The 25,422-nt window shown below is 40.6% G+C and overlaps 1 protein-coding gene across 2 annotated transcripts in view; it reads right to left on the reverse strand.

Moving 5' to 3' along the window:
• Il31ra (interleukin 31 receptor A) overlaps nucleotides 1-17,914 on the reverse strand; it is a 96,514-nt gene extending 78,600 nt beyond the window's left edge. The window contains exon 1 of one of the 2 annotated variants that reach the window (XM_087634308.1): nucleotides 17,643-17,914. Coding sequence is in view for 1 of the 2 variants with exons in the window: in XM_087634314.1 (XP_087490440.1) it covers nucleotides 1,115-1,117 (3 nt within the window). In the remaining variant the exon portion in view is untranslated. Of the gene's footprint in view, nucleotides 1-1,114; nucleotides 1,466-17,642 lie in introns of those variants that run through there. The other variant, XM_087634314.1, reaches the window with a different exon arrangement.
• Between the last annotated feature and the right edge of the window lie 7,508 nt (nucleotides 17,915-25,422).

Genomic DNA, 25,422 nt, shown 5'->3' on the forward strand with positions numbered 1-25,422 from the left:
CACTAGTACAAAATGTTTTTGCCCATTATCCTGACTGAAAAGAAACTACAAAGAACCCTGGACACAGACAAAAGTCCCTTGTGCCTCTCAGTTTTTTTATTTGTAGTATGAGTCACAGTTAGTGCAAAGGCATTAAGAGCTTATTCCAATGGTTCTTGGGTTTGTTGGACCTGCCTCTCAGTTCTGCTCTAAAGTTGCTGACCCCCTGCCAAGCCTGCTTTCTCCCTCTCTTTCCAGGCACTGCTATGTCCAGAGGTAAAGCAAGCAGGAGCCACTCCCAGTTTGAAGAGAAGGTCTTCTCTGCTCCTGTACAGACCAGGCCAATCAATGAGCAGTTGTTGAATAGAAGCAGTTGTCTCCTGCAAATCGAATGGCAATCTTTCATATTCAAATGTATGCATTTCTGTAGCTACGGTTCTTAACTTTTAAAAATTGTTCCTTTTTTCCTCAAGGTCTGATCATCTGTTACTCTTAAAGGCTCTTATGTTTGACTGGATTCAGACCTAGAAGCTCTCAGCCTGGACAGCTGAGGTCGCTTGGCAATCTCTTCCCGGCATTTTCCTTCTGCTTCCTTACTTTGATCAACATAAAAATTTTGATCAACATAAAAATCAGACTTACTCCCTATGAAAAGGTGGCTTCATCTAGTCGACAGTCTCTGACACTAAAAATCATGTTAATCCTCTATATATCACATGAGAGAAGAATTTGGTCTAACACTGTGTGGAATACTTGCTTTCAGTCACTCTGCAACCTTCCATTCCTCCTTGCTAATCTTTTACTTACAGGGTATGGCCCTGTGTAACCATGTCACCTAGCTCTTCTTGGGTCTCTTTATGTTTTAACATCGTGTATTATTGCCTTGAAATTCTAATTTTGGTTTGGTTTTTTGAGACAGAGTCTCAAAATGAAGACCTGGTTAGCCTAGAACTCAAAGATTCCAGAGTGTTGAAATTAAAGGCAAGTGCCCTCAAGCCCAGTTACCTTGAAATTCTTAGTTGTTTTTGGACAAAGGGCCCTATATTTTCCTTTTTCCGTGACATTCCTATCTCTGTGTCTGTTTTTTCTTGAAGTCAAGTAGAAACATCTAAGTTGTCCCCCTGAGTACACTTACCATTTGTCTTAAGTTTCCATTGCTGTGAAGAGACACCGTGACCAAGGCAACTCTTATAAAGGAAAACCTCTAAATGAGGTTCAGAGGTTCAGTCCGTTAGCATCATGATGGGTAGCACTGCAGTGTCCAGACAGACTTGGTGCTGGAGAAGGAGCCAAGAGTTCTACATCTTGATCTGAAGGCAGCAAAGAGAAGACTCGCTGCTGCAGGCACCTCTTCCCCACTTGTCAGAGCTTGAGCTCAAAACAGACCTCAAAGCCCACCCTGACAGTGACACACTTTCTCCAATAAAGCCACACTGCCTAACAGTGCAACTTCCCATGGGGCAATCATCACACCATTCATACTTATAACTCTTATCGCAATTATGATCTCAGGGTTATAGGCTTCCTTCTCTGGCCACAGCCTTTCTCTATTGCTTTCTCTCCTGGAACAAAGGGTGGAACTGCACCAACAACCCCGAGTTTAATTTTAGCTTAAGTACCAAGAGAATTTTGGCACAATCTACAACTATTTACTGTGCATGCATGCCTTAAGTTTGTGCGATAGCACTACACAGCCCTTCTTGGCAAAGGCTTAGATTCTCAGCAGAAGATAATATGCATTTATTATCTGATCTACGTGGGGTTGTAGGGGAACCTTCAGAATACTGGCTCTAAAATAGGTACCTCAGCATCTCCCACAAAGGTTCATGTGGGAACAGCCTGGCAGTGTAGTACTACAGTGAGACAATGGTTTTTAGGAGCTAGTAGAGAGTCTTGGGTGATTTCAAGCATGTCCTTTAAGATTCTGGCTCCCTCCTCCCTCTTTTTCCCTCCACACCCATGAGGCAAATGGCATGGCTTTTGCCACACATACCAGTGTACTGTCTCAACCGCAAGCCTAAAAGAAAAAATACCGATTGATAATGAACCGAAACCTCCAATAGTATGAGCACTAATAAACCTTGCCTCTTTATAAACTGACTGTCTCGAATACTTGCTGCAGGGATGGAAAGCTAACACAAACAGCTGCAGACATGGAAGGAAATGCACGTGCACATATATGTGTGCATGTGGAGGCACAGATGGACGCTGGCCATCTTCCTCATTTGCTCTCCACCTTATTGCGAAGGTCTCTTGCTGAAGCTCTCCAGTTCAGCTAGACCGGCAAGCCAGCAACCCTGGGAATCCTGCATCAGCCACCAAGTGCTTCATGAGAGGCTTACCACAACATGTTTACCATATCCATCTCTTTAAAATGTGGGTTCTAGATCAAACTCAGGTCCTCATGCTTGCACAGCAAGCACGTTACCAACTGAATCATCTCCCTAGCCCCTTAGACTATTCTAGTGCGGTAACAGATGATTGAACATGGAGAGTAACTTTTTGTGTTAACAGGTGTCATTAACTAGACACCTAGATATTTCAGGTGAAGGTCCATTTATTTTGATTTTGGGTGAGGAGGCATGGGACAGTGTCTCCTTGAACTTGTTATGGGACTGAAGGTGATCTTAAACTTTCGACCATCCAGCTTTTACCTTCCAAGTGCTGGCTTTTAGACAATGGTAGTTCTATATTGTGCTGAGTAATGAATACAGGTACTTTATGAATGACAGATATTCTACGAAGTCTACATCCCCAGTGCTAGTTATTTGATTTCTTTGAGAAAGGGTCTAACTAGGTAACTAAGACTGGCCTCAAATTCATGATGCTTCAACTTAAGATTTCTGAGCACTGGGACTCCAGGTATAGAACATGATGCATGGCTTTAAATTTTTTTTCATTTTCACTACATTGTTATTTAGAATGTGTAGAATTACATAAATTCAGACAAAATTAGATTAGGAAAATAAAATTACAGTAACTCTAAAGTACCAAAGGGAAATAACACAATAGTTTGTGTTATTATTTATTTATTTAAGTAGAGACAATGCAAAAACTGGGTTTTTACTTAATCTTTTTTTTCCTCCATCTTTATTAACTTGGGTATTTCTTATTTACATTTCAATTGCTATTCCCTATCCTGGTTTCCTGGCCAACATCCCCCTGAACCCTCCCCCTTTCCTTCTATATGGGTGTTCCCCTCCCCATCCTCCCCCCATTACCGCCCTCCCCCCAACAATCACGTTCACTGGGGGTTCAGTCTTGGCAGGACCAAAGGCTCCTCCTTCCTCTGGTGATCTCACTAGGCTATTCACTACTACGTATGCAGCTGGAGCCCAGGGTCAGTCCAAGTAGAGTCTTTGGGTAGTGGCTTAGTCCCTGGAAGCTCTGGTTGCTTGGCATTGTTGTACATATGGGGTCTCAAGCCCCTTCAAGCTCTTTCAGTCCTTTCTCTGATTCCTTCAACGGGGGTCCTGTTCTCAGTTCAGTGGTTTAATGATGGCATTCGACTCTGTATTTGCTGTATTCTGGCTGTGTCTCTCAGGAGAGATCTACATCTGGTTCCTGTCGGCCTGCACTTCTTTGCTTCATCCATCTTGTCTAATTGGGTGGCTGTATATGTATGGGCCACATGTGGGGCAGGCTCTGAATGGGTGTTCCTTCAGCCTCTGTTCTAAACTTTGCCTCCCTATTCCCTCCCAAGGGTATTCTTGTTCCCCTTTTAAAGAAGGAGTGAAGCGTTCGCATTTTGGTCATCCTTCTTGAGTTTCACGTGTTCTGTGCATCTAGGGTAATTCCAGCATTTGGACTAATATTTACTTATCAATGAGTGCATACCATGTGTGTTTTTCTGTGATTGGGTTACCTCACTCAGGATGATATTTTCCAGTTCCATCCATTTGCCTATAAATTTCATAAAGTCATTGTTTTTGATAGCTGAGTAGTATTCCATGGTGTAGATGTACCACAGTTTCTATATCCATTCCTCTGTTGAAGGGCATCTGGGTTCTCTCCAGCTCTGGCTATTATAAATAAGGCTGCTATGAACATAGTGGAGCACGTGTCTTTGTTATATGTTGGGGCACCTTTGGGGTATATGCCCAAGAGAGGTGTAGCTGGGTCCTCAGGCAGTTTAATGTCCAATTTTCTGAGGAACCTCCAGACTGATTTCCAGAATGGTTGTACCAGTCTGCAATCCCACCAACAATGGAGGAGTGTTCCTCTTTCTCTACATCCTGGCCAGCATCTGCTGTCACCTGAGTTTTTGATCTTAGCCATTCTGACTGGTGTGAGGTGGAATCTCAGGGTTGTTTTGATTTGCATTTCCCTTATGACTAAAGATGCTGAACATTTCTTTAGGCATTTCTCAGCCATTCAGCATTCCTCAGCTGTGAATTCTTTGTTTAGCTCTGGACCCATTTTTAATAGGGTTATTTGTCTCACTGCAGTCTAACTTCATGAGTTCTTTGTATATTTTGGATATAAACCCTCTATAAGTTTCAGGATTGGTAAAGATCTTTTCCCAATCTGTTGGTTGCTGTTTTGTCCTAACAACAGTATCCTTTGTCTTACAGAAACTTTGTAGTTTTATGTGATCCCATTTGTCGATTTTTGATCTTAGAGCATAAGCTATTGGTGTTTTGTTCAGGAAATTTTCTCCAGTGCCCATGTGTTCAAGATGCTTTCCCACTTTTTCTTCTGTTAGTTTGAGTGTATCTGGTTTGATGTGGAGGTCCTTGATCCACTTGGACTTAAGCTTTGTACAGGGTGATAAGAATGGATCGATCTGCATTCTTCTACATGCTGACCTCCAGTTGAACCAGCACCATTTGCTGAAAATGCTATCTTTTTTCCATTGGATGGTTTTGGCTCCTTTGTCAAAAATTAAGTAACCATAGGTGTGTGGGTTCATTTCTGGGTCTTCAACTCTATTCCACTGGTCTATCTGTCTGTCTCTGTACCAATACCATACAGTTTTTATCACTATTGCTCCTGTAATACTGCTTGAGTTCAGAGAAAGCTATTCCCCTGGAAGTCTTTTTATTGTTGAGGATAGTTTTAGCTATCCTGGGTTTTTTGTTATTCCAGATGAATTTGCAAATTGTTCTCTCTAACTCTATGAAGAATTGGGTTGGGATTTTGATGGGGATTGTATTGAATCTGTAGACCACTTTTGGTAAAATGGCCATTTTTACTACATTATTCCTGCCAATCCATGAGTGTGGGAGATCTTTCCATCTTCTGAGATCTTCAATTTCTTTCTTCAGGGGCTTGAAGTTCTTATCATACAGATCTTGTACTTGCTTGGTTAAAGTCACACTGAGGTATTTTATATTATTAGGGCCTATTATGAAGGATGTCATTTCCCTACTTTCTTTCTCAGCTTCTTTCTCTTTTGGGTAGAGGAAGGCTCCTGATTTATTTGAGTTCATTTTATACCCAGCCACTTTGCTGAAGGTGTTTATCAGGTTTAGTAGTTCTCTGGTGGAACTTCTGGGGTCACTTAAGTATACAATCATATTGTCTGCAAATAGTGATATTTTGACTTCCTTCCAATCTGTATCCCTTTGATCACCTTTTGTTGTCTGATTGCTCTGGCTAGGACTTTGAGAACTATATTGAATAAGTAAGGAGAGAGTGGGCAGCCTTGTCTAGTCCCTGATTTAGTGGGATTGCTTCAAGTTTCTCTCCATTTAGTTTAATACTAGCTACTGGTTTGCTATATATGCCTTTTTTTTTTTTGGTTCTTTTTTTCGGAGCTGGGGACCGAACCCAGGGCCTTGCGCTTCCTAGGCAAGCACTCTACTGCTGAGCTAAATCCCCAACCCTATATATGCCTTTTACTATGTTTAGGTATGAATTCCTGTTCCTTGAATTCCTGTTCTTACCAGGACTTTTATCATGAAGGGGTGTTGAATTTTGTCAAATGCTTTCTCAGCATCTAATGAAATGATTGTGTGGTTTTTATCTTTCAGTTTGTTTATATAGTGGATTACATTGATGGTTTTCTGTACATTAAACCATCGCTGCATCCCTGGGATGAAGCCTACTTGATCATGGTGGATGATTGTTTTGATGTGCTCTTGGATTCGGTTTGTAAGAATTTTATTAAGTATTTTTGTGTCGATATTCATAAGGGAAATTGGTCTGAAGTTCTCTTTCTTTGTTGGGTCTTTCTGTGGTTTAGGTATAAGAGTAATTGTGGCTTCATAGAAGGAATTCGGTAGTGCTCCATTTGTTTCAATTTCGTGGAATAGTTTGGATAATATTGGTATGAGGTCTTCTATGAAGGTCTGATAGAATTCTACACTGAACCCATCTGGACCTGGGCTCCTTTTGGTTGGGAGACTTTTAATGAGTGCTTCTATTTCCTTAGGAGTTATGGGGTTGTTTAAATGGTTTATCTGTTTCTGATTTAACTTCGGTACCTGGTATCTGTCTAGGAAATTGTCCATTTCCTCCAGATTTTCAAGTTTTGAATAGGCTTTTGTAGTGGGATCTGATGATTTTTTGAATTTCCTCTGATTCTATTGTTATATCTCCCTTTTCATTTCTGATTTTGTTAATTTGGACACACTCTCTGTGTCCTCTCGTTAGTCTGGCTAAGGGTTTATCTATCTTGTTGATTTTCTCAAAGAACCAGCTTTTGGTTCTGTTGATTCTTTGCATAGTCCTTTTTGTTTCTACTTGGTTGATTTCAGCTCTGAGTTTGATTATTTCCTGCCTTCTACTCCTCCTGGTTGTGTTTGCTTCTTTTTGTTCTAGAGCTTTTAGGTGTGCTGTCAAGCTGCTGATATATGCTCTCTCCTGTTTCTTTCTGCAGGCACTCAGAGCTATGAGTTTTCCTCTTAGCACAGCTTTCATTGTGTCCCATAAGTTTGGGTATGTTGTACCTTCATTTTCATTAAATTCTAAGAAGTCTTTCTTATTTCTTCCTTGACCAGGTTATCATTGAGGAGAGCATTATTCAACTTCCATGTACATGTGGGCATTCTTTCCTTATTGTTATTGAAGACCAGCTTTAATGTGTGGTGGTCTGATAGGACGCATGGGATTATTTCTATCACTCTGTGTCTGTTGAGGCCTGTTTTGTGACCGATTATATGATCAATTTTGGAGAAAGTACCATGAGGTGGTGAGAAGAAGGTATATCCTTTTATTTTAGGACAGAATCATCTTTTTTTTTTTTTTTTTTTTTTTTTTTTTTTTTTTTTTTTGTAGCTGGGGACCAAACCCAGGGCCTTGTGCTTGCTAGGCAAGTGCTCTACCACTGTGCTAAATCCCCAACCCCTATAAATATCTCTTAAATCCATTTGGTTCATGACTTCTCTTAGTCTATGTCTCTGTTTAATTTCTGTTTCCATGGTCTGTCCATTGATGAGAATGGGGTGTTGAAATCTCCTACTATTATTGTGTGAGGTGCAATGTGTGTTTTGAGCTTTAGTAAGGTCTCTTTTACGTATGTAGGTGCCCTTGTATTTGGGGCATAGATATTTAGGATTGAGAGTTCATCTTGGTGGATTTTTCCTTTGATGAATATAAAGTGTCCTTCCTTATCTTTTTTGATGACTTTTGGTTGAAAATTGATTTTATTCAATATTAAAATGGCTACTCCAACTTGCTTCTTCAGACTATTTGCTTGGAAAGTTGTTTCCCAGCCTTTTACTCTGAGGTAGTGTCTTTGTCTCTGAGGTGTGTTTCCTGTAGGCGGCAAAATGTTGGGTCCTCATTGGGTATCCAGTTTGTTAATCTGTGTCTTTTTATTGAGGAATTGAGCCCATTGATGTTGAGAGATATTAAGGAATAGTGATTGTTGCTTCCTGTTATATTCGTGTTTAGATGTGAGATTATGTTTGTGCTTGTCTTCTCTTTGTTTTGTTGCAAAACGATTAGTTTCTTGCTTTTTCTAGGGTGTAGCTTGCCTCCTTGTGTTGGGCTTTACTGTTTATTATCCTTTGTAGGGCTGAATTTGTAGAAAGATATTGTGTAAATTTGGTTTTGTCATGGAATATCTGGGTTTCTCCATCTATGTTAATTGAGAGTTTTGCTGGATACAGTAACCTGGGCTGGCATTTGTGTTCTCTTAGGGTCTGTATGACATCTGTTCAGGATCTTCTGGCTTTCATAGTCTCTGGTGAGAAGTCTGGTGTAATTCTGATAGATCTGCCTTTATATGTTACTTGACCTTTTTCCCTTACTGCTTTTAATATTCTTTGTTTTGTGCATTTGGTGTTTTGACTATTATGTGACAGGAGGAGTTTCTTTTCTGGTCCAATCTATTTGGAGTTCTGTAGGCTTCTTGTATGTTTATGGACATCTCTTTCTTTGGGTTAGGGAAGTTTACTTCTATGATTTTGTTGAAGATATTTACTCATCCTTTGAGCTGGGAGTCTTCACTCTCTTCTATACCTATTATCCTTAGGTTTGAGCTTCTCATTGTGTCCTGGATTTCCTGTATGTTTTGGGCCAGTAGCTTTTTCCATTTCACATTATCTTTGACAGTTGTGTTGATGATTTCTATGGAATCTTCTGCTCCTGAGATTCTCTCTTCTATCTCTTGTATTCTGTTGGTGTCTACAGCTCCTTGTCTCTTCCTTTGGTTTTCTATATCCAGGGTTGTCTCCCTTTGTGCTTTCTTTATTGCTTCTATTTGCATTTTTAATTCCTTCACCTGTTTCATTGTGTTTTCCTGTAATTCTTTCAGGGATTTTTGCATTTCCTGTCTATAGGCTTTTGCTTGTTTATTTGTATTTTCCTGCATTTCTCTAAGGGAGTTCTTTATGTCTTTAAGTCCTCCATCATATGTTCAAATGTGATTTTAAATCTAGATCTTGCTTTTCTGGTGTTTGGGTATTCAGTGTTTGCTTTGATGGGAGAATTAGGCTCTGATGATGCCATGTAGTCTTGGTTTCTGTTGCTTGGGTTCCTGTGGTTGCCTCTTGCCATCACATTGTCTCTGGTGTTACCTTGTTCTGCTATTTCTGACAGTGGTTAGACTGTCCTATAGGCCTATGTGTCAGGAGTGCTGTAGACCTGTTTTCCTGTTCTTTTTCAGCCAGTTATGGGCACAGAGTGTTCTGTTTCCAGGTGTGTAGTCGTTCCTGTCTACTGATCTTCAGGGGTTCCTGTGGGTGTGTGTCCTGAGTCCACCAGGCAGGTCACTTGGAGCAGAAAAGTTGGTCTTACCTCTGGGCCTGAAGTCGCTTCTCAGGGCCGGGGTTTCAGCTCTCTGTGAGGGCAGCAACCAGAAGGGCCTGTCCCGCCTTTGCTTGGGACCCTGTGCACAGGGGGCCCAGATGGTGCTACACGTTTTCCTCTAGAGTCAGAAATGTGGGCAGAGAGTAGTCTCCTCTGTCTTCCCAGGTGTGTCTGCCCCTCTGAACGTCTTGCTCTCCCTCCCACAGGATTTGAATACAGGGAGCTGTTTGACTGGGTCCCTTCAGATCTGGGCCTATCTGGAACGCAGAGTTGAGTGCCCCTATCTTCCGGTTCCCAGAGGCCCTATACAGTTTCCTCTTGGGCCAGGGATGTGGACAAGGGTGGGCAGTACTGGCGGTCTCTCCTGTCCTGCAGTCTCAGGAGTGCCCACCTGTCTGGGCGGTGAGCTCTCTCTCCCACGGGGTTTGGGAGCAGGGAGCTGTGGACCGAGATCAGCGAGGTTCGGACCCCAGCTAGAAACTGGAAGTGCCCAGTCCCAGAGGAATTTTGCCTTTGTGAGTCCTGAGTCCACCAGGCAGGTCACTTGGAGCGGAAAAGTTGGTCTTACCTCTGGTCTGAGGCCTGAAGTCGCTTCTCAGATCTGGGTTTTAGCTCTCGGTGAGGGCAGCAACCAGAAGGGCCTGTCCCACCTTCACTCGGGACCATCTGCACCTTTACTTAATCTTTAAGATTTTACCATATGTATGTATGTGTACATATTTATGTATGTATTTATGTGTGTGTGTGCGTGTGTGTTTTGCCTGTGTGTGCCCTGTGTATGACTGATGACCATGCAAGTCATAAAGAGGCATGGAATGTCATGCAAATGGAGTTATGTGTGGTTGAGTCATCATATTAGCACTAGGAATTTAAGCCAATGGCTTAAATTTTAAAGGCAAAGTTAAATAATATGAACAGTGGGTGTCCACTAAACTTTATCTGTGACAGATCTCACTTCATATTTCAGAACAGCCTGAAACTTGCCATGTAGCCCAAGTTGGTCTCAGTGCTGTTGTTACTTCTTTTACATCTATCAGTGTTTTTACCCCCCAGTATGTATGTGCACACACCATGCAGTGCCTGCAAAGGCCAGAAAAGGGCACTGGAAGCCATGGAACTGGAGTTAACAGTTATGAGCCTTCAAATGTGTTCTGAAATCCAAATAGAGGTCCTCTGAAAGACCTCTGAGAGCAAGTGTTCTCAACCACTGAACTACCTCTCCTGCCCCTTACAGTTTCTAGAAAGCAAAGATTATAGGCACACACCACATAATCATTCATTTTTAAGTTCTGAGATATGACAATTATAAAAATCCCCCCTTTCTCCCTTTATTTCCTCCAATCCTTCCATATACCCCCTCCTTGCTCTTTCTAATTCATGACATCTTTTCATTGTTTGTGTGTGTATATATATACATACATACATACATACATACATACATACGTACATACATACGTACATACACATTCCTAACTACAGCCTACTCAGGGGGCTGACCATTTGGTATTAGATAACACATTGTTGCGCTCTTCCCTAGAGCGATCTTCCCCCCAGCATTCCTTAGTTGCCTGTAGTTCTATGTGTAGGGTTGAAGCCTCATCAGCTTTCCCTGTTCACTGTGAAGTGTCAATTGACACTGTCCTTGTTTAGTTCATGCTTAGGCAGTCATGGTGGTGAGACTTTTTGGGTATAATGTATGACATTTCTAGGAATCACAATCTAACAACCAACTCCCTGATCTCCTGGCTCTTAAAATCCTGCCTCCCGCATCAACATTCCCTGAGCCTTAGGCATAGGACTGTTTTGTTATGTATCCACTGGGACTGTGCACCACTATTCTGCACCAAATACACTTAAATAGGGATAGTCTGCTAGCTATTTGTTCCACATATAATCTTTAAATGTGAAAAATATTCTGAGGAGAAACTTTTTAACACCAGTTAACATAGATGAAGGAAAATCATTCCAGCTCACAAAAGAATAAAACATGACAAAGACCAGTGTTTCAAAGCTGACCAAAAACAAAAGGTAAACTTCATTTCATCTTACTAGTAGTTTGTTTATAGTTTATAACTATTCTATTCTTATAATAAAATAATATATTTTATAATAAAATATATTTTATAAAAAACACATTACTCTAAACTACACCTATTAAAATTTGGATTTCTCAAAGAAAAATAAAGTGAGGAATCAGTAACTGAATTAAGTTTTGCTAGGTCTTGATAATAATCACTCCCATGTTACTAAAGCAATCTGTTAGTAATTGGACGTTTTCATAAGACACAGCCAAAAGTTTGAAACTGTGCAGGCAGACGATCCTTTGCTTGGAGAGATTCACAGCATTACCTCATTAACATGGAGTGATAATTAAGAGGGATAGTAAACAGACAAAGATTGCAAAAGCAATTAGTACTTCCATCGACAAGCTTGAACTGGGCAGAAGACAGAATATGCAGATAAATCAACACTTCATAACGTCTGACGGCCAAGAAAAACAAAAATTTCAAAGATATGATTAACAGCTTGGCATAATAACCATATTTCAATGATGTTTTAAGATGTTTTTCTCTTGGTACCTTGTCCACTGAGGTAATTCTGAAAGCTTAATTAGTACTTTTATTTTTCCACTCTTCCCCATTATAAGCAAGACACTAAGACTTCCTTATCAAGTATAATACAAGCAATAAGTTGTGATTAAACATCTAGATATTTCCATAAGACAACTGTTAGACTCAAGTTAGATGTTTAAAGTATGATAGCATTACACTCAAAGGTTAAGGAATAGAATACCATGGGAAACTTCTAAAATGTATCAGTCATTCTGCCTTGTTCCCTCTTTAGAAATCTTTCTCTCTACTACATTTGAAACTATGGGTTCACATTTAACAGAGAATGGGGCAAAGTGATGGATCATGTCTGGATCCAATTAAAGGACTCTAATGTCTTTTTCCCACTCTTGTCCTCTGCTTTGATGACATCAATTGCTATATTACAAGCTACTCTGTGGGAGGTTCACAAGGCAAGGAACACCAGGCAGACTGTGGTCAATAGCTCCTACGATCTGATAGAATGACCACCATCTGAGAGGGTCTGCAGGCACACCCTTGCTGGACATGCTTTGATTATACTGTAGCTGATATCTAGCCTCGAAAGACCTAAAACTCAGGAAGTAGTTAAGTCTTGTCCATATTTCTAACTTACACAAAGATTAAGTAAATAAATGTTTTATGTCACCCAGATTACAAGTAATTATATGCTAATAGGTAACTAAAGCAAAATTCAAGGAAAGAGAAAAACAATGCACATACGTGTAATTTAGGCCAGTAGTTAAGTAGGCATGCATAAAAATGGAATAACCCATGGCTAAGGAAATGTTAGAAGGAAGCAATACATGAATAGTAAAGTTGAACAATTAAAAAAAGCTCCATCTCAGAGAGTCCTAACTCCCTAGTTGAATCCACTGCAGATAAAACTTTTCCAGCCAATGTCCCATGATTTGGTCTACAAGTCTTTTGCTAAGAAAGGGGATGAGTATGTATCTCAGTGACATGGTACTTGCATGACATATGCAAAACCCTGAGATCAGTCCACACCACCACCACCACGATGACGATGACGACAACAATGATGGAGGAGGAGAACTCTGGTTTCCTCCACTACCAAAACTACAGCAATAGCAAATTTGTTTGTTTTTGTTTTTTTTTTCCATTTTGAACAAATACCTGACAGAAACAAGCGCAAGGATTCATTCTGCCTCACAGTTTCAGGGGTACGGGAAAGCATGGTAGCTGGTGGCTCTTTATATTTTGGCAGTTCAAAAAACAGCTCAGGTTGGAAGTGGAGTTAGGCTGTAATCCTCAGAATATCATATGTCTTCCAGCCAAGCTTTCTATATCAAAGGCTCCACAACTCCCCCAAAACATTTCCACAACTTGAGAACAAAGGGTTTCAACACATCTCCCAGCAGGGGACATTTCTTAAACTGTAACATCAAATGACACCATCAAAATGTCATTAGAAATATAGCTTCAGTTCTTGTTCCTAGATGGGTTTGGGTAAAATGGCTTTGGTAGGGTCCTGAAGATGCTCACAGAACACTTTACTTTTAATTCATTGGTTTTTACACAGGAAAGAATTTGGAACATCTTACAGCACACCTGACACAAGGTCCAGTGAAGTGATATATTTCATGTGTGAATTTTTTTAAAAAGTAGAAAATTTCACACACACACTCACACACATAAAAATAAGATCACATTTCCCACAGATTCCCTTCAACATAAGCTTCAACATAAGCTTATTGTTTTTTTAAAAATGTCATTAAGTTCAATTAATGTTCCCCATGTACATAGGTGTGGGTTCACATATTAGGCAACCCACCAGTCACAATCTCCCCAAAGGAAGAAAGATTCTTCTTCACCCATCAACTCTCAACTGCTAATAACCTCCTTGGTAATAGGTGAGGCTTGACAGCCCCTCCCCCACCTATGCTGGTGTTTTGCCTGCTGGATCTTAGGCAAATCTGTGTACGTAATCACAGCTGCTATCATGTGCATATCCAGAAGGAATCTCTCCTCCCTAACCTCCTTTCCTAGGGATAAGCAAATCAATGGCAATTTTCACTTAAATTATGTCATCTTTTCTCAAAATGCCTAGGCAAGACTTTAAGGTATGCCTAGAAGTGAGGGGGAAATTTCAGTAAGATGGAAAAGGAGGTTTCAAGGCCTGCTAAGTCTTGAGTTATGACAGAGCTTGAGGCTTCCTATTGAGCGAAGGTCTTTATTGATTATAAACCCCGTACTGCACACATGCTAGGCCAGGAGCTCTGCCACTACACTATAGTCCTAGCACATAGAATTGATTCCCTGTATCATTTTTAATGTTTGTTCTTGATGTATGGAAGTCCTAAGACAGCTTGTGTGAGTCAGTTCTCTCTCTCCTACTATATGGGGTCCAGGAATAAAATTCAGAATCAGGCGTGGCAGCAAGCCCTTACCCACTGAGCCGCCTTGCCAGCCCTGTTTTCTGTTCTTTTATGGTCACTTTCCAACCCTTTTGTTTGTTGTTGTTTTGAGACAGGGTTTCTCTCTGCAGTCCTAGCTGTTTTGAAACTCACTCTGTTGACCAGGCTAGCCTCAACCTCAAGAGATCTGCCTGCCTCTGGCTCTCAAGTGCGAGGATGAAGGGATGCACCGCCACTCCCTGGCCACCTTCAACTCTTAAAGCATATTCAGGCAAAAGAAAGCAGGAGAGAAGAGGTCCTTCTTTAAGATCCTTTTAACAATCTACAAACTCCTTAGTATCTGAAGCAAATTAAGAAGTCTCTGTCCTGGGATAGAGACAGTTGATCAAAGTGCCTGACACTGAAGTGTGAGAATGCAAGTTTGGATCCTAGTACTACATAAAAACCCAGGGGTGGTGGCCTACTTTGGCAACCCGAGTGCCAGGAGTGGAAGGGGACAGGTGAATCCCTGAAGCTCATTGGTCAGTCACTCTAGTTACTCAGTGAGCTCTCTGTTCAGTGAGAGATCCAGTCTAAAACCTAGGGGGCATTAGGAAGATACCCAATTGTCTACTTTTAGCCTCTATTACTACTGTGTGTACAATCAGCCTCTCCTCTCTCCCTCCTCAGTCTCTCTCTCTCTCTCTCTCTCTCTCTCTCTCTCTCTCTCTCTCTCTCTCCTTCCCTCCCTCCCTCTCCCTCCCTCCAATGTATGTACTTGTGTATCTTTGTCCTGACTTAATTTAGTATAGAAACGTAATGATTATCCTAGAGAACATCATTATTCAATGGTGTTTTCATTTAATCATTATTGCCAAGACTTCCAGTTGAGTCTCAACTTCCTGGACACATAGGTATGGTTGAGTTCTCAAGACTGTGACAAGATACATTTGCTCTTCCCCTGTCAAAGTCAGCAATCTTATGCCCACCTCCACTAACCTGTCCTGCTCTTTCACTTTTTCTGGCTTGACAAAAGGAAAACACAAAAACTTAGAGACTTAGAAGGCATGTGCACACAGAGACAGAATAAAATATAATAAAAAAATTAACATTCACAGGATGACATAATTAGTAGTGATCTGAAGTGGAGACCTATGGGTCAGATGCTTTGCTGGGATAGACACATGGAGTGTTTTCCTGAAGTGGACACAGATAAGAGGATATTTTGCTAAGGCAGACAAGTAAAGGAAAATTTCCCTGAAGCGCGCGCAAACACAGATGAAAGAATGTTTTGCTAAAGCAAGCACATGAAATGACATGTATGAATTGGTTCAGCTTACATTGCATTGATGAGCTGTTTGTCGTGACTTCATAGAGAGAAACTCGCCAAAGAACTTCTTGTGAGGTTCTGGTGGCTTCTTGCCACTTCTGAGGACTCAGGCCAATTGGCAGAGCTATGTCAGCTGATACATACTCACATGGTGGGGCAAGACTGGTGCAAGGACACATGTATTTGGAGGAGTATAAATAGGATCTAATGGACAGTGATGGGGGCTTACATAGCTAGCTTTGCTTCTTGGAGTCTTGTCTTCATCTTTGCTGATCATTACTTCCTTGAGAGAAGTTCGGCAGACAATTCCTTATGGAGCCCCTGCAAGTCCTGGTCACTCCTGCTGACCAGTGCTGACTCTGCTCAGGCCTGGCTCTTTCTGCTGGGTTGTCCCCTTGCTGCTGATTCCTGTTTGCTATCCTGACACTACTGAGCTGGACTGCTGGTATAGATTTGCTCCTAAGAACTATTTCTAAACAGGTCTACTTTTCTCCTAATAATCCTAATAATATCCTAATAATCTTTCTTTTCCACTACCTCTGGTGGGTGGTGGTCTAGAAGGGAGGTTAGAGCATATAAGAACCTATATTGACAGTAGGCCCTTGAAAAATTTAAGTCTGCAGTGGTCAATGTCAGTTATTTCCTTATATAGGGTTTCTTTCCTACTGAATTCTACACAGATGGGAGAAGTGAATTCTGCAATTACTCAAAAGTGATCAGCATAATTCAACATGTTTATTCATAGTATACTATGACAAACTGTACTGACTGAGACATAGTCACATTCTAAATTCCAAACTACCAATTAACTTTAGGGCATTATATAGGTAATTCTGTTTATAAATTTAAAGTCAATTACTGGAATCAGAATTTCCTTTTCAGTGACTGCTAGTCCAGTCAAATGTTCAGTGGATGCATATATCAAGAGGCAGGTATTAGAATTCACAATATGCTCTTCCCTGGCAAGAACACAATGGGGAACAGCCTGAGCTGATGAGCACTCCTGGATAATCATCAACAAACCTCCGACGGTGGAAACCCTGATCAAACAATCCATTAGGGAGGTGTGTAGGATGCCAAGACACCCAATTAAACAAGTTGTGTAAAACTCAAGGGTAAATTAAATTACACTTATGATATAGACAAACAATATAGCTGGAAATGTGGTCCCTGACTTCTCAAGAGCCAATTGTCTATTTAACATCATAGAAAAGTTAAAACATTACTAGAACAAGACCTAAACATTACACACGTGCACTGGCATTCAGCTATGATAGTCTTCATTCTAATATAAATCTGTCTCTCAAAACTTATGTGACTACACGGATTGCCTGACTTTATCATGTGAAGTGGGTGGGAGAGGGTCCAGTTATTGTCCTTTTGTACAAGTTAACTGAGGCCAGAAGGTGATGATAGGCTGTTTCTCTCTTCTCTTCCCCTACCCTTACCCTCCGCCTACCACTTACAACAAAGTCAATGTTAAGATTACTCCAATTAGCTACATATGAAGCTCCATGCTCACTTCATTGTACAGCAGCGTCTGCTACATGTTAAAGCTCTTGATGTCAAAGTGCTATGTTCTCCATTCAGAAGCTTTCAATCTCCCACATGGAAATCAAGTTGAAACAGATAAGCCCAAGACTTTAGGGTGAGTATGTTCAGAAAGAAGAAAAAAGATTTTGCTCCTGAGCAGTCAAAGGGAATCTCACAGAACTCTAAGACTGCAAACAAAGAAAATGTTAACCATATAGACAAAGCTCTTTATGGGATCTCCCGATTTAAAAACTGACTGGTGGGGTTGGGGATTTAGCTCAGTGGTAGAGCGCTTGCCTAGCAAGCGCAAGGCCCTGGGTTCGGTCCCCAGCTCAAAAAAAAAAAAAACAAAAAAAACAAAAAAAACAAAAAACAAAAAACAAAAAAACAACAACAAAAAAAAAACTGACTGGTGCCCCCTACTTGGATGATCTGTCCATGTTAGCACAGCACACCCACATTCTACCTTTGGAGTTACCCGTTATCCTCTTACCAGGGTATTCTTGAGGCATCATTTATCTCAGCAACAGGTCTTAATCTGCAGCTCTCAACACTTCCTTCTAACAGAGGCATGTGTTTGGCAAGTTGGTAAACTGACGTTTAACATAATGCTGTGATCTATAATCTATAGAGCTATAGGCACAGGGCAACTCTCACCTGGGCATGGGATGCCCCTGGTTCCTGGCTGCAGGATCTCTTCTGGCTGCTCAGCTCACCTCCTTAGGGCTCACCTGGCCAGCTTCTCTCCTTCCACCCCAAGGCTGGACCACCACGTACAGAGTAGGAGAGACTCTGGACAGGGCTGCCTCCAGCACTGTACGCTCCGAGAGCCAGGAGAGCAGTGCTTCTCCAGACTGGCTGTGGCTCTGCAAAGGCTCCAGCACAGGTAGCCAGATGCAACCTGCCAGCTGCCAGGGCTAGACTTTCCTGGCCAAGCCTCACAGCCACAGGCCTGGGAAACATGAAGTTCATTTTTACAAAACACATACCAAGACAGTAATTCAGTGCAGGGTAGGAGAAGCTTAAGTGTTCAAGAAAGAACTCTTCCCAGTCACACTGTAATTCCCAAGGAGTGTCTTGAGAGTATATCAAACATGATCAGATCAAAAGGACTGATCAGATAAATCTTTTAAGGGGTGAAGGGAAAGGTACTGATAAGGGACCGGATGCTTAAATTTTTTTTCTTTTTTTTTCTTTTTTTTTTTTTATTAACGTGAGTATTTCTTATATACATTTCGAGTGTTATTCCCTTTCCCGGTTTCCAGGCAAACATCCCCCTCCCCTCTACCCTTCTTTATGGGTGTTCCCCTCCTCATCCTCCCCCCTTGCCGCCCTCCCCCCAACAGTCTAGTTCACTGGGGGTTCAGTCCTAGCAGGACCCAGGGCTTCCCCTTCCACTGGTGCTCTTACTAGGATATTCATTGCTACCTATGAGATCAGAGTCCAGGGTCAGTCCATGTATAGTCTTTAGGTAGTGGCTTAGTCCCTGGAAGCTCTGGTTGCTTGGCATTGTTGTACATATGGGGTCTCGAGCCCCTTCAAGCTCTTCCAGTTCTTTCTCTGATTCCTTCAATGGGGGTCCTATTCTCAATTCAGTGGTTTGCTGCTGGCATACGCCTCTGTGTTTGCTGTATTCTGGCTGTGTCTCTCGCGAGAGATCAACATCCGGCTCCTGTCGGCCTGCACTTCTTTGCTTCATCCATCTTGTCTAATTGGATGGCTGTATATGCATGGGCCACGTGTGGGGCAGGCTCTGAATGGGTGTTCCTTCTGTGTCTGTTTTAATCTTTGCCTCTCTATTTCCTGCCAAGGGTATTCTTGTTCCCCTTTTAAAGAAGGAGTGAAGCATTCACATTTTGATCATCCGTCTTGAGTTTCATGTGTTCTGTGCATCTAGGGTAATTCAAGCATTTGGGCTAATAGCCACTTATCAATGAGTGCATACCATGTGTGTTTTTCTGTGATTGGGTTACCTCACTCAGGATGATATTTTCCAGTTCCGACCATTTGCCTACGAATTTCATAAAGTCATTGTTTTTGATAGCTGAGTAATATTCCATTGTGTAGATGTACCACATTTTCTGTATCCATTCCTCTGTTGAAGGGCATCTGGGTTCTTTCCAGCCTTATTATAAATAAGGCTGCTATGAACATAGTGGAGCACGTGTCTTTTTTATATGTTGGGGCATCTTTTCGGTATATGCCCAAGAGAGGTATAGCTGGATCCTCAGGCAGTTCAATGTCCAATTTTCTGAGGAACCTCCAGACTGATTTCCAGAGTGGTTGTACCAGTCTGCAATCCCACCAACAATGGAGGAGTGTTCCTCTTTCTCCGCATCCTTGCCAGCATATGCTGTCACCTGAGGGTTTTTTTTTGTTGTTGTGTTTTTTTGTTGTTGTTGTTGTTTTGTTTTGTTTGGTTCTTTTTTTCGGAGCTGGGGACCGAACCCAGGGCCTTGCGCTTCCTAGGTAAGCGCTCTACCACTGAGCTAAATCCCCAGCCCCAAACATGTTGTAATGTACTTTTTTTTTTTTTGGTTTTTTTGGAGCTGGGGACCTAACCCAGGGCCTTGCGCTTCCTAGGCAAGCGCTCTACCACTGAGCTAAATCCCCAACCCCTGAGTTTTTGATCTTAGCCATTCTCACTGGTGTGAGGTGAAATCTCAGGGTTGTTTTGATTTGCATTTCCCTTATGACTAAAGATGTTGAACATTTCTTTAGGTGTTTCTCAGCCATTCGGCATTCCTCAGCTGTGAATTCTTTGTTTAGCTCTGAACCCCATTTTTTAATAGGGTTATTTGTCTCCCTGCGGTCTAACTTCTTGAGTTCTTTGTATATTTTGGATATAAGGCCTCTATCTGTTGTAGGATTGGTAAAGATCTTTTCCCAATCTGTTGGTTGCCGTTTTGTCCTAACAACAGTGTCCTTTGCCTTACAGAAGATTTGCAGTTTTATGAGATCCCATTTGTCGATTCTTGATCTTAGAGCATAAGCCATTGGTGTTTTGTTCAGGAAATTTTTTCCAGTGCCCATGTGTTCCAGATGCTTCCCTAGTTTTTCTTCTATTAGTTTGAGTGTATCTGGTTTGATGTGGAGGTCCTTGATCCACTTGGACTTAAGCTTTGTACAGGGTGATAAGCATGGATCGATCTGCATTCTTCTACATGTTGACCTCCAGTTGAACCAGCACCATTTGCTGAAAATGCTATCTTTTTTCCATTTGATGGTTTTGGCTCCTTTGTCAAAAATCAAGTGACCATAGGTGTGTGGGTTCATTTTTGGGTCTTCAATTCTGTTCCATTGGACTATCTGTCTGTCTCTGTACCAATACCATGCAGTTTTTATCACTATTGCTCTGTAATACTGCTTGAGTTCAGGGATAGTGATTCCCCCTGAAGTCCTTTTATTGTTGAGGATAGTTTAGCTATCCTGGGTTTTCTGTTTTCCAGATGAATTTGCAAATTGTTCTGTCTCTTTGAAGAATTGGATTGGTATTTTGATGGGGATTGCATTGAATCTGTAGATCGCTTTTGGTAAAATGGCCATTTTTTTTTCTTTTTCTTTTTTTTTTTTTTTTTCGGAGCTGGGGACCGAACCCAGGGCCTTGCTAGGGCCTTGCTCCTGCTAGGCAAGCGCTCTACCACTGAGCTAAATCCCCAACCCCAAAATGGCCATTTTTACTATATTAATCCCGCCAATCCATGAGCATGGGAGATCTTTCCATCTTCTGAGGTCTTCTTCAATTTCTTTCTTCATAGTCTTGAATTCTTATTGTACAAATCTTTTACTTGCTTGGTTAAAGTCACACCGAGGTACTTTATATTATTTGGGCCTATTATGAAGGGTGTCGTTTCCCTAATTTCTTCTTCGGCTTGTTTCTCTTTTGTGTAGAGGAAGGCTACTGATTTATTTGAGTTAATTTTATACCCAGCCACTTTGCTGAAGTTGTTTATCAGCTTTAGTAGTTCTCTGGTGGAACTTTTGGGATCACTTAAATATACTATCATATCATCTGCAAATAGTGATATTTTGACTACTTGTTTTCCGATCTGTATCCCCTTGACCTCCTTTTGTTGTCTGATTGCTCTGGCTAGAACTTCAAGAACTATATTGAATAAGTAGGGAGAGAGTGGGCAGCCTTGTTTAGTCCCTGATTTTAGTGGGATTGCTTCAAGTTTCTCTCCATTTAGTTTAATGTTAGCTACTGGTTTGCTGTATATGGCTTTTACTATGTTTAGGTATGGGCCTTGAATTCCTATTCTTTCCAGGACTTTATCATGAAGGGGTGTTGAATTTTGTCAAATGCTTTCTCAGCATCTAATGAAATGATCATGTGGTTTTGTTCTTTCAGTTTGTTTATATAATGGATCACGTTGATGGTTTTCCGTATATTAAACCATCCCTGCATGCCTGGGATGAAGCCTACTTGATCATGGTGGATGATTGTTTTGATGTGCTCTTGGATTCGGTTTGCCAGAATTTTATTGAGTATTTTTGCGTCGATATTCATAAGGGAAATTGGTCTGAAGTTCTCTTTCTTTGTTGGGTCTTTGTGTGCTTTAGGTATAAGAGTAATTGTGGCTTCATAGAAGGAATTCGGTAGTGCTCCATCTGTTTCAATTTTGTGGAATAGTTTGGATAATATTGGTACGAGGTCTTCTATGAAGTCTGATAGAATTCTGCACTAAACCCGTCTGGACCTGGGCTCTTTTTGGTTTGGTTTCCTTAGGAGTTATGGGGTTGTTGAACTGGTTTATCTGTTCCTGATTTAACTTCGGCACCTGGTATCTGTCTAGGAAATTGTCCATTTCCTGCAGATTTTCAAGTTTTGTTGAATATAGGCTTTTATAGTAAGATCTGATGATTTATTGAATTTCCTCTGAATCTGTAATTATGTCTCCCTTTTCATTTCTGATTTTGTTAATTTGGATACAATCTCTGTGTCCTCTCGTTAGTCTGGCTAAGGGTTTAGCTATCTTGTTGATTTTCTCAAAGAACCAACTTTTGGTTCTGTTGATTCTTTCTATGGTCCTTTTTGTTTCTACTTGGTTGATTTCAGCTCTGAGTTTGATTATTTCCTGCCTTCTACTCCTCCTGGGTGTATTTGCTTCTTTTTGCTGTAGAGATTTTAGGTGTGCTGTCAAGCTGCTGACATATGCTCTTTCCTGTTTCTTTCTGCAGGCACTCAGAGCTATGAGTTTTCCTCTTAGCACAGCTTTCATTGTGTCCCATAAGTTTGGGTATGTTGTACCTTCATTTTCATTAAATTCTAAAAAGTCTTTAATTTCTTCTTTATTTCTTCCTTGACCATGTTATCATTGAGTAGAGCATTGTTCAATTTCCAAGTATATGTGGGCATTCTTCCCTTATTGTTATTGAAGACCAGTTTTAGGCCGTGGTGGTCCGATAGCACGCATGGGATTATTTCTATCTTTCTGTACCTGTTGAGGCCTGTTTTTTGACCAATTATATGGTCAATTTTGGAGAAAGTACCATGAGGAGCTGAGAAGAAGGTATATCCTTTTGCTTTAGGATAGAATGTTCTATAAATATCTGTTAAGTCCATTTGGCTCATGACATCTCTTAGTCTGTCTACGTCTCTGTTTATTTTCTGTTTCCATGATCTGTCCATTGATGAGAGTGGGGTGTTGAAATCTCCTACTATTATTGTGTGAGGTGCAATGTGTGTTTTGAGCTTTAGTAAGGTTTCTTTTACGTATGTAGGTGCCCTTGTATTTGGGGCATAGATATTTAGGATTGAGAGTTCATCTTGGTGGATTTTTCCTTTGATGAATATGAAGTGTCCTTCCTTATCTTTTTTGATGAATTTTAGTTGAAAATTGATTTTATTTGATATTAGAATGGCTACTCCAGCTTGCTTCTTCTGACCATTTGCTTGGAAAGTTGTCCAGCCTTTCACTCTGAGGTAGTGTCTGTCTTTGTCTCTGAGGTGTGTTTCCTGTAGGCAGCAGAATGCAGGGTCCTCGTTGCGTATCCAGTTTGTTAATCTATGTCTTTTTATTGGGGAGTTGAGACCATTGATGTTGAGATATATTAAGGAATGATTATTGCTTCCTGTTATATTCATATTTGGATGTGAGGTTATGTTTGTGTGCTTTTCTTCTCTTTGTTTTGTTGCCAAGACGATTAGTTTCTTGCTTCTTCTAGGGTATAGCTTGCCTCCTCATGTTGGGCTTTACCATTTATTATCCTTTGTAGGGCTGAATTTATAGAAAGATATTGTGTAAATTTGGTTTTGTCATGGAATATCTTGGTTTCTCCATCTATGTTAATTGAGAGTTTTGCAGGATACAGTAACCTGGGCTGGCATTTGTGTTCTCTTAGGGTCTGTATGACATCTGTCCAGGATCTTCTGGTTTTCATCGTTTCTGGCAAAAAGTCTGGTGTAATTCTGATAGATCTGCCTTTATATGTTACTTGACCTTTTTCCCTTACTGCTTTTAATATTCTTTATTTTGTGCGTTTGGTGTTTTGACTATTATGTGACGGGAGGTGTTTCTTTTCTGGTCCAATCTATTTGGAGTTCTGTAGGCTTCTTGTATGCCTATGGGTATCTCTTTTTTTAGGTTAGGGAAGTTTTCTTCTATGATTTTGTTGAAGATATTTACTGGTCCTTTGAGCTGGGAGTCTTCACTCTCTTCTATACCTATTATCCTTAGGTTTGATCTTCTCATTGAGTCCTGGATTTCATGTATGTTTTGGACCAGTAGCTTTTTCCGCTTTACATTATCTTTGACAGTTGAGTCAATGATTTCTATGGAATCTTCTGCTCCTGAGATTCTCTCTTCCATCTCTTGTATTCTGTTGGTGAAGCTCGTATCTACAGCTCCTTGTCTCTTCTTTTGTTTTTCTATATCCAGGGTTGTTTCCATGTGTTCTTTCTTGATTGCTTCTATTTCCATTTTTAATTCCTTCCCAATGGAGAAGTAACTATAGAAACCACTCAAATATGTAGCTGAGAAAGGAGGCCCAGTAAGCTCACCCATACTGTCCTTTTGAACAAAGTATTTTCAATGCTCATCACAAAACCCATTTCTACTCCTTCAGTCCCAAGGCCCCAGGAAAGGACAGAATGGTAGGTTACCAACCCTAGGTCAAGAGCACCGATCATCTTCGTTCTCAATGTTGTCACACTTCTTGCCAAGCCCTCACTTGTGCAGTTCCTTGGTATTTCATGTTTGAACTGCCCTGGAACAGCTGTTCACTCCTAAGTAAAAGATACCCACGTTAGACATAACCATCACTCTGCCTTTTCTTGAAAAAAGACTGTTGATCATCAGGCATTAAAGAGGATTAGACTCTAAGGGGACACTGTATTACAAAAAGGGACTAGATGTTTTGTTTAAATAAAGGTGTCCTTGAGTTCCATCAAATGCACAGTTCACAAAATGACAGAGGCTTAAGATATCGGATACCAAGCTGCAGAACAGATCCTCACTGTAAAACTGGTTTCTTGCATTAAATTCCACAGAAGTGGTATTGATGAAACAGAAAACTTGATTAAATAATAATTTGGGAAGAGAATAAAGATCTGAAATACTTAAATTAATTGCTTTAAAATGACTTGAAAGACAGCAAAAAAACTACCACAAAACAAGCAAAAATTTAATAAAAGATAGGATTTAAAGAACTAAAGAGTTATGAGAGTCAATAGAAGCTTCAAAAAGAACAGAAAGTTTAGGAGGAAAATGTCTATGAAATAACATAACAATCACCCCTGGAACACTCTCTCCTAATAAAAGACATTCTTCAAAGTACATTAAGTATTTCTTAGAATTAAAAGGCCACTCATTATAATAAAATAGAAGTCATGAAAAATTTGAACCTCCTAGGCAAACTGATGGAAAAAACAATACATTGAAAACAGATTACTCCAACGATAACCCAAATAAAAGGCAAGTTTGTTTGTGGAATGGTTGTGAACAATTTCCACTTGGCGTAAACAATTATCTTTCTCTCCTGAGATACAAACAGAAGTCACAGGAACTAGGAAACATAGCACTAGGAGAACAGGGAAGATTATCAAGCTGCTTATTGGACAACCTCATGGTAATGTGCATAGGTATGATATAAATACTGGCTACTGTGTTTAGAATCACCCAATAGATTCAAGGAAGGCCATGGCCATAGAACAGACTGCATGTCTGGAAATAAAATAACAGGTTAGCCCGTTATATAACAAAGAAGACAGGAAAGAGAAAGAATGCCATTAATATCCCATAAAATATACTTTTATAGTGAGTTAAAGAGAAATGAGTTATATCCTAACATCAAAATTAGAAGATGTCTAAACATTAGAGGCCAAAACTATCTATGAAGAAATAAACGCCAACACAAACAGCCAGAAACTGTTAAAAGTTTTTGATTATAAAACAGGGCATGGGAGTTTGAACAAAGGAGGACAGAAGAATATTAT

This window comes from Rattus norvegicus, chromosome 2, assembly GCF_021556685.1.
Source record: "Rattus norvegicus strain SHRSP/BbbUtx chromosome 2, alternate assembly SHRSP_T2T, whole genome shotgun sequence".
Classification (NCBI taxonomy): Eukaryota; Metazoa; Chordata; class Mammalia; order Rodentia; family Muridae; genus Rattus; species Rattus norvegicus.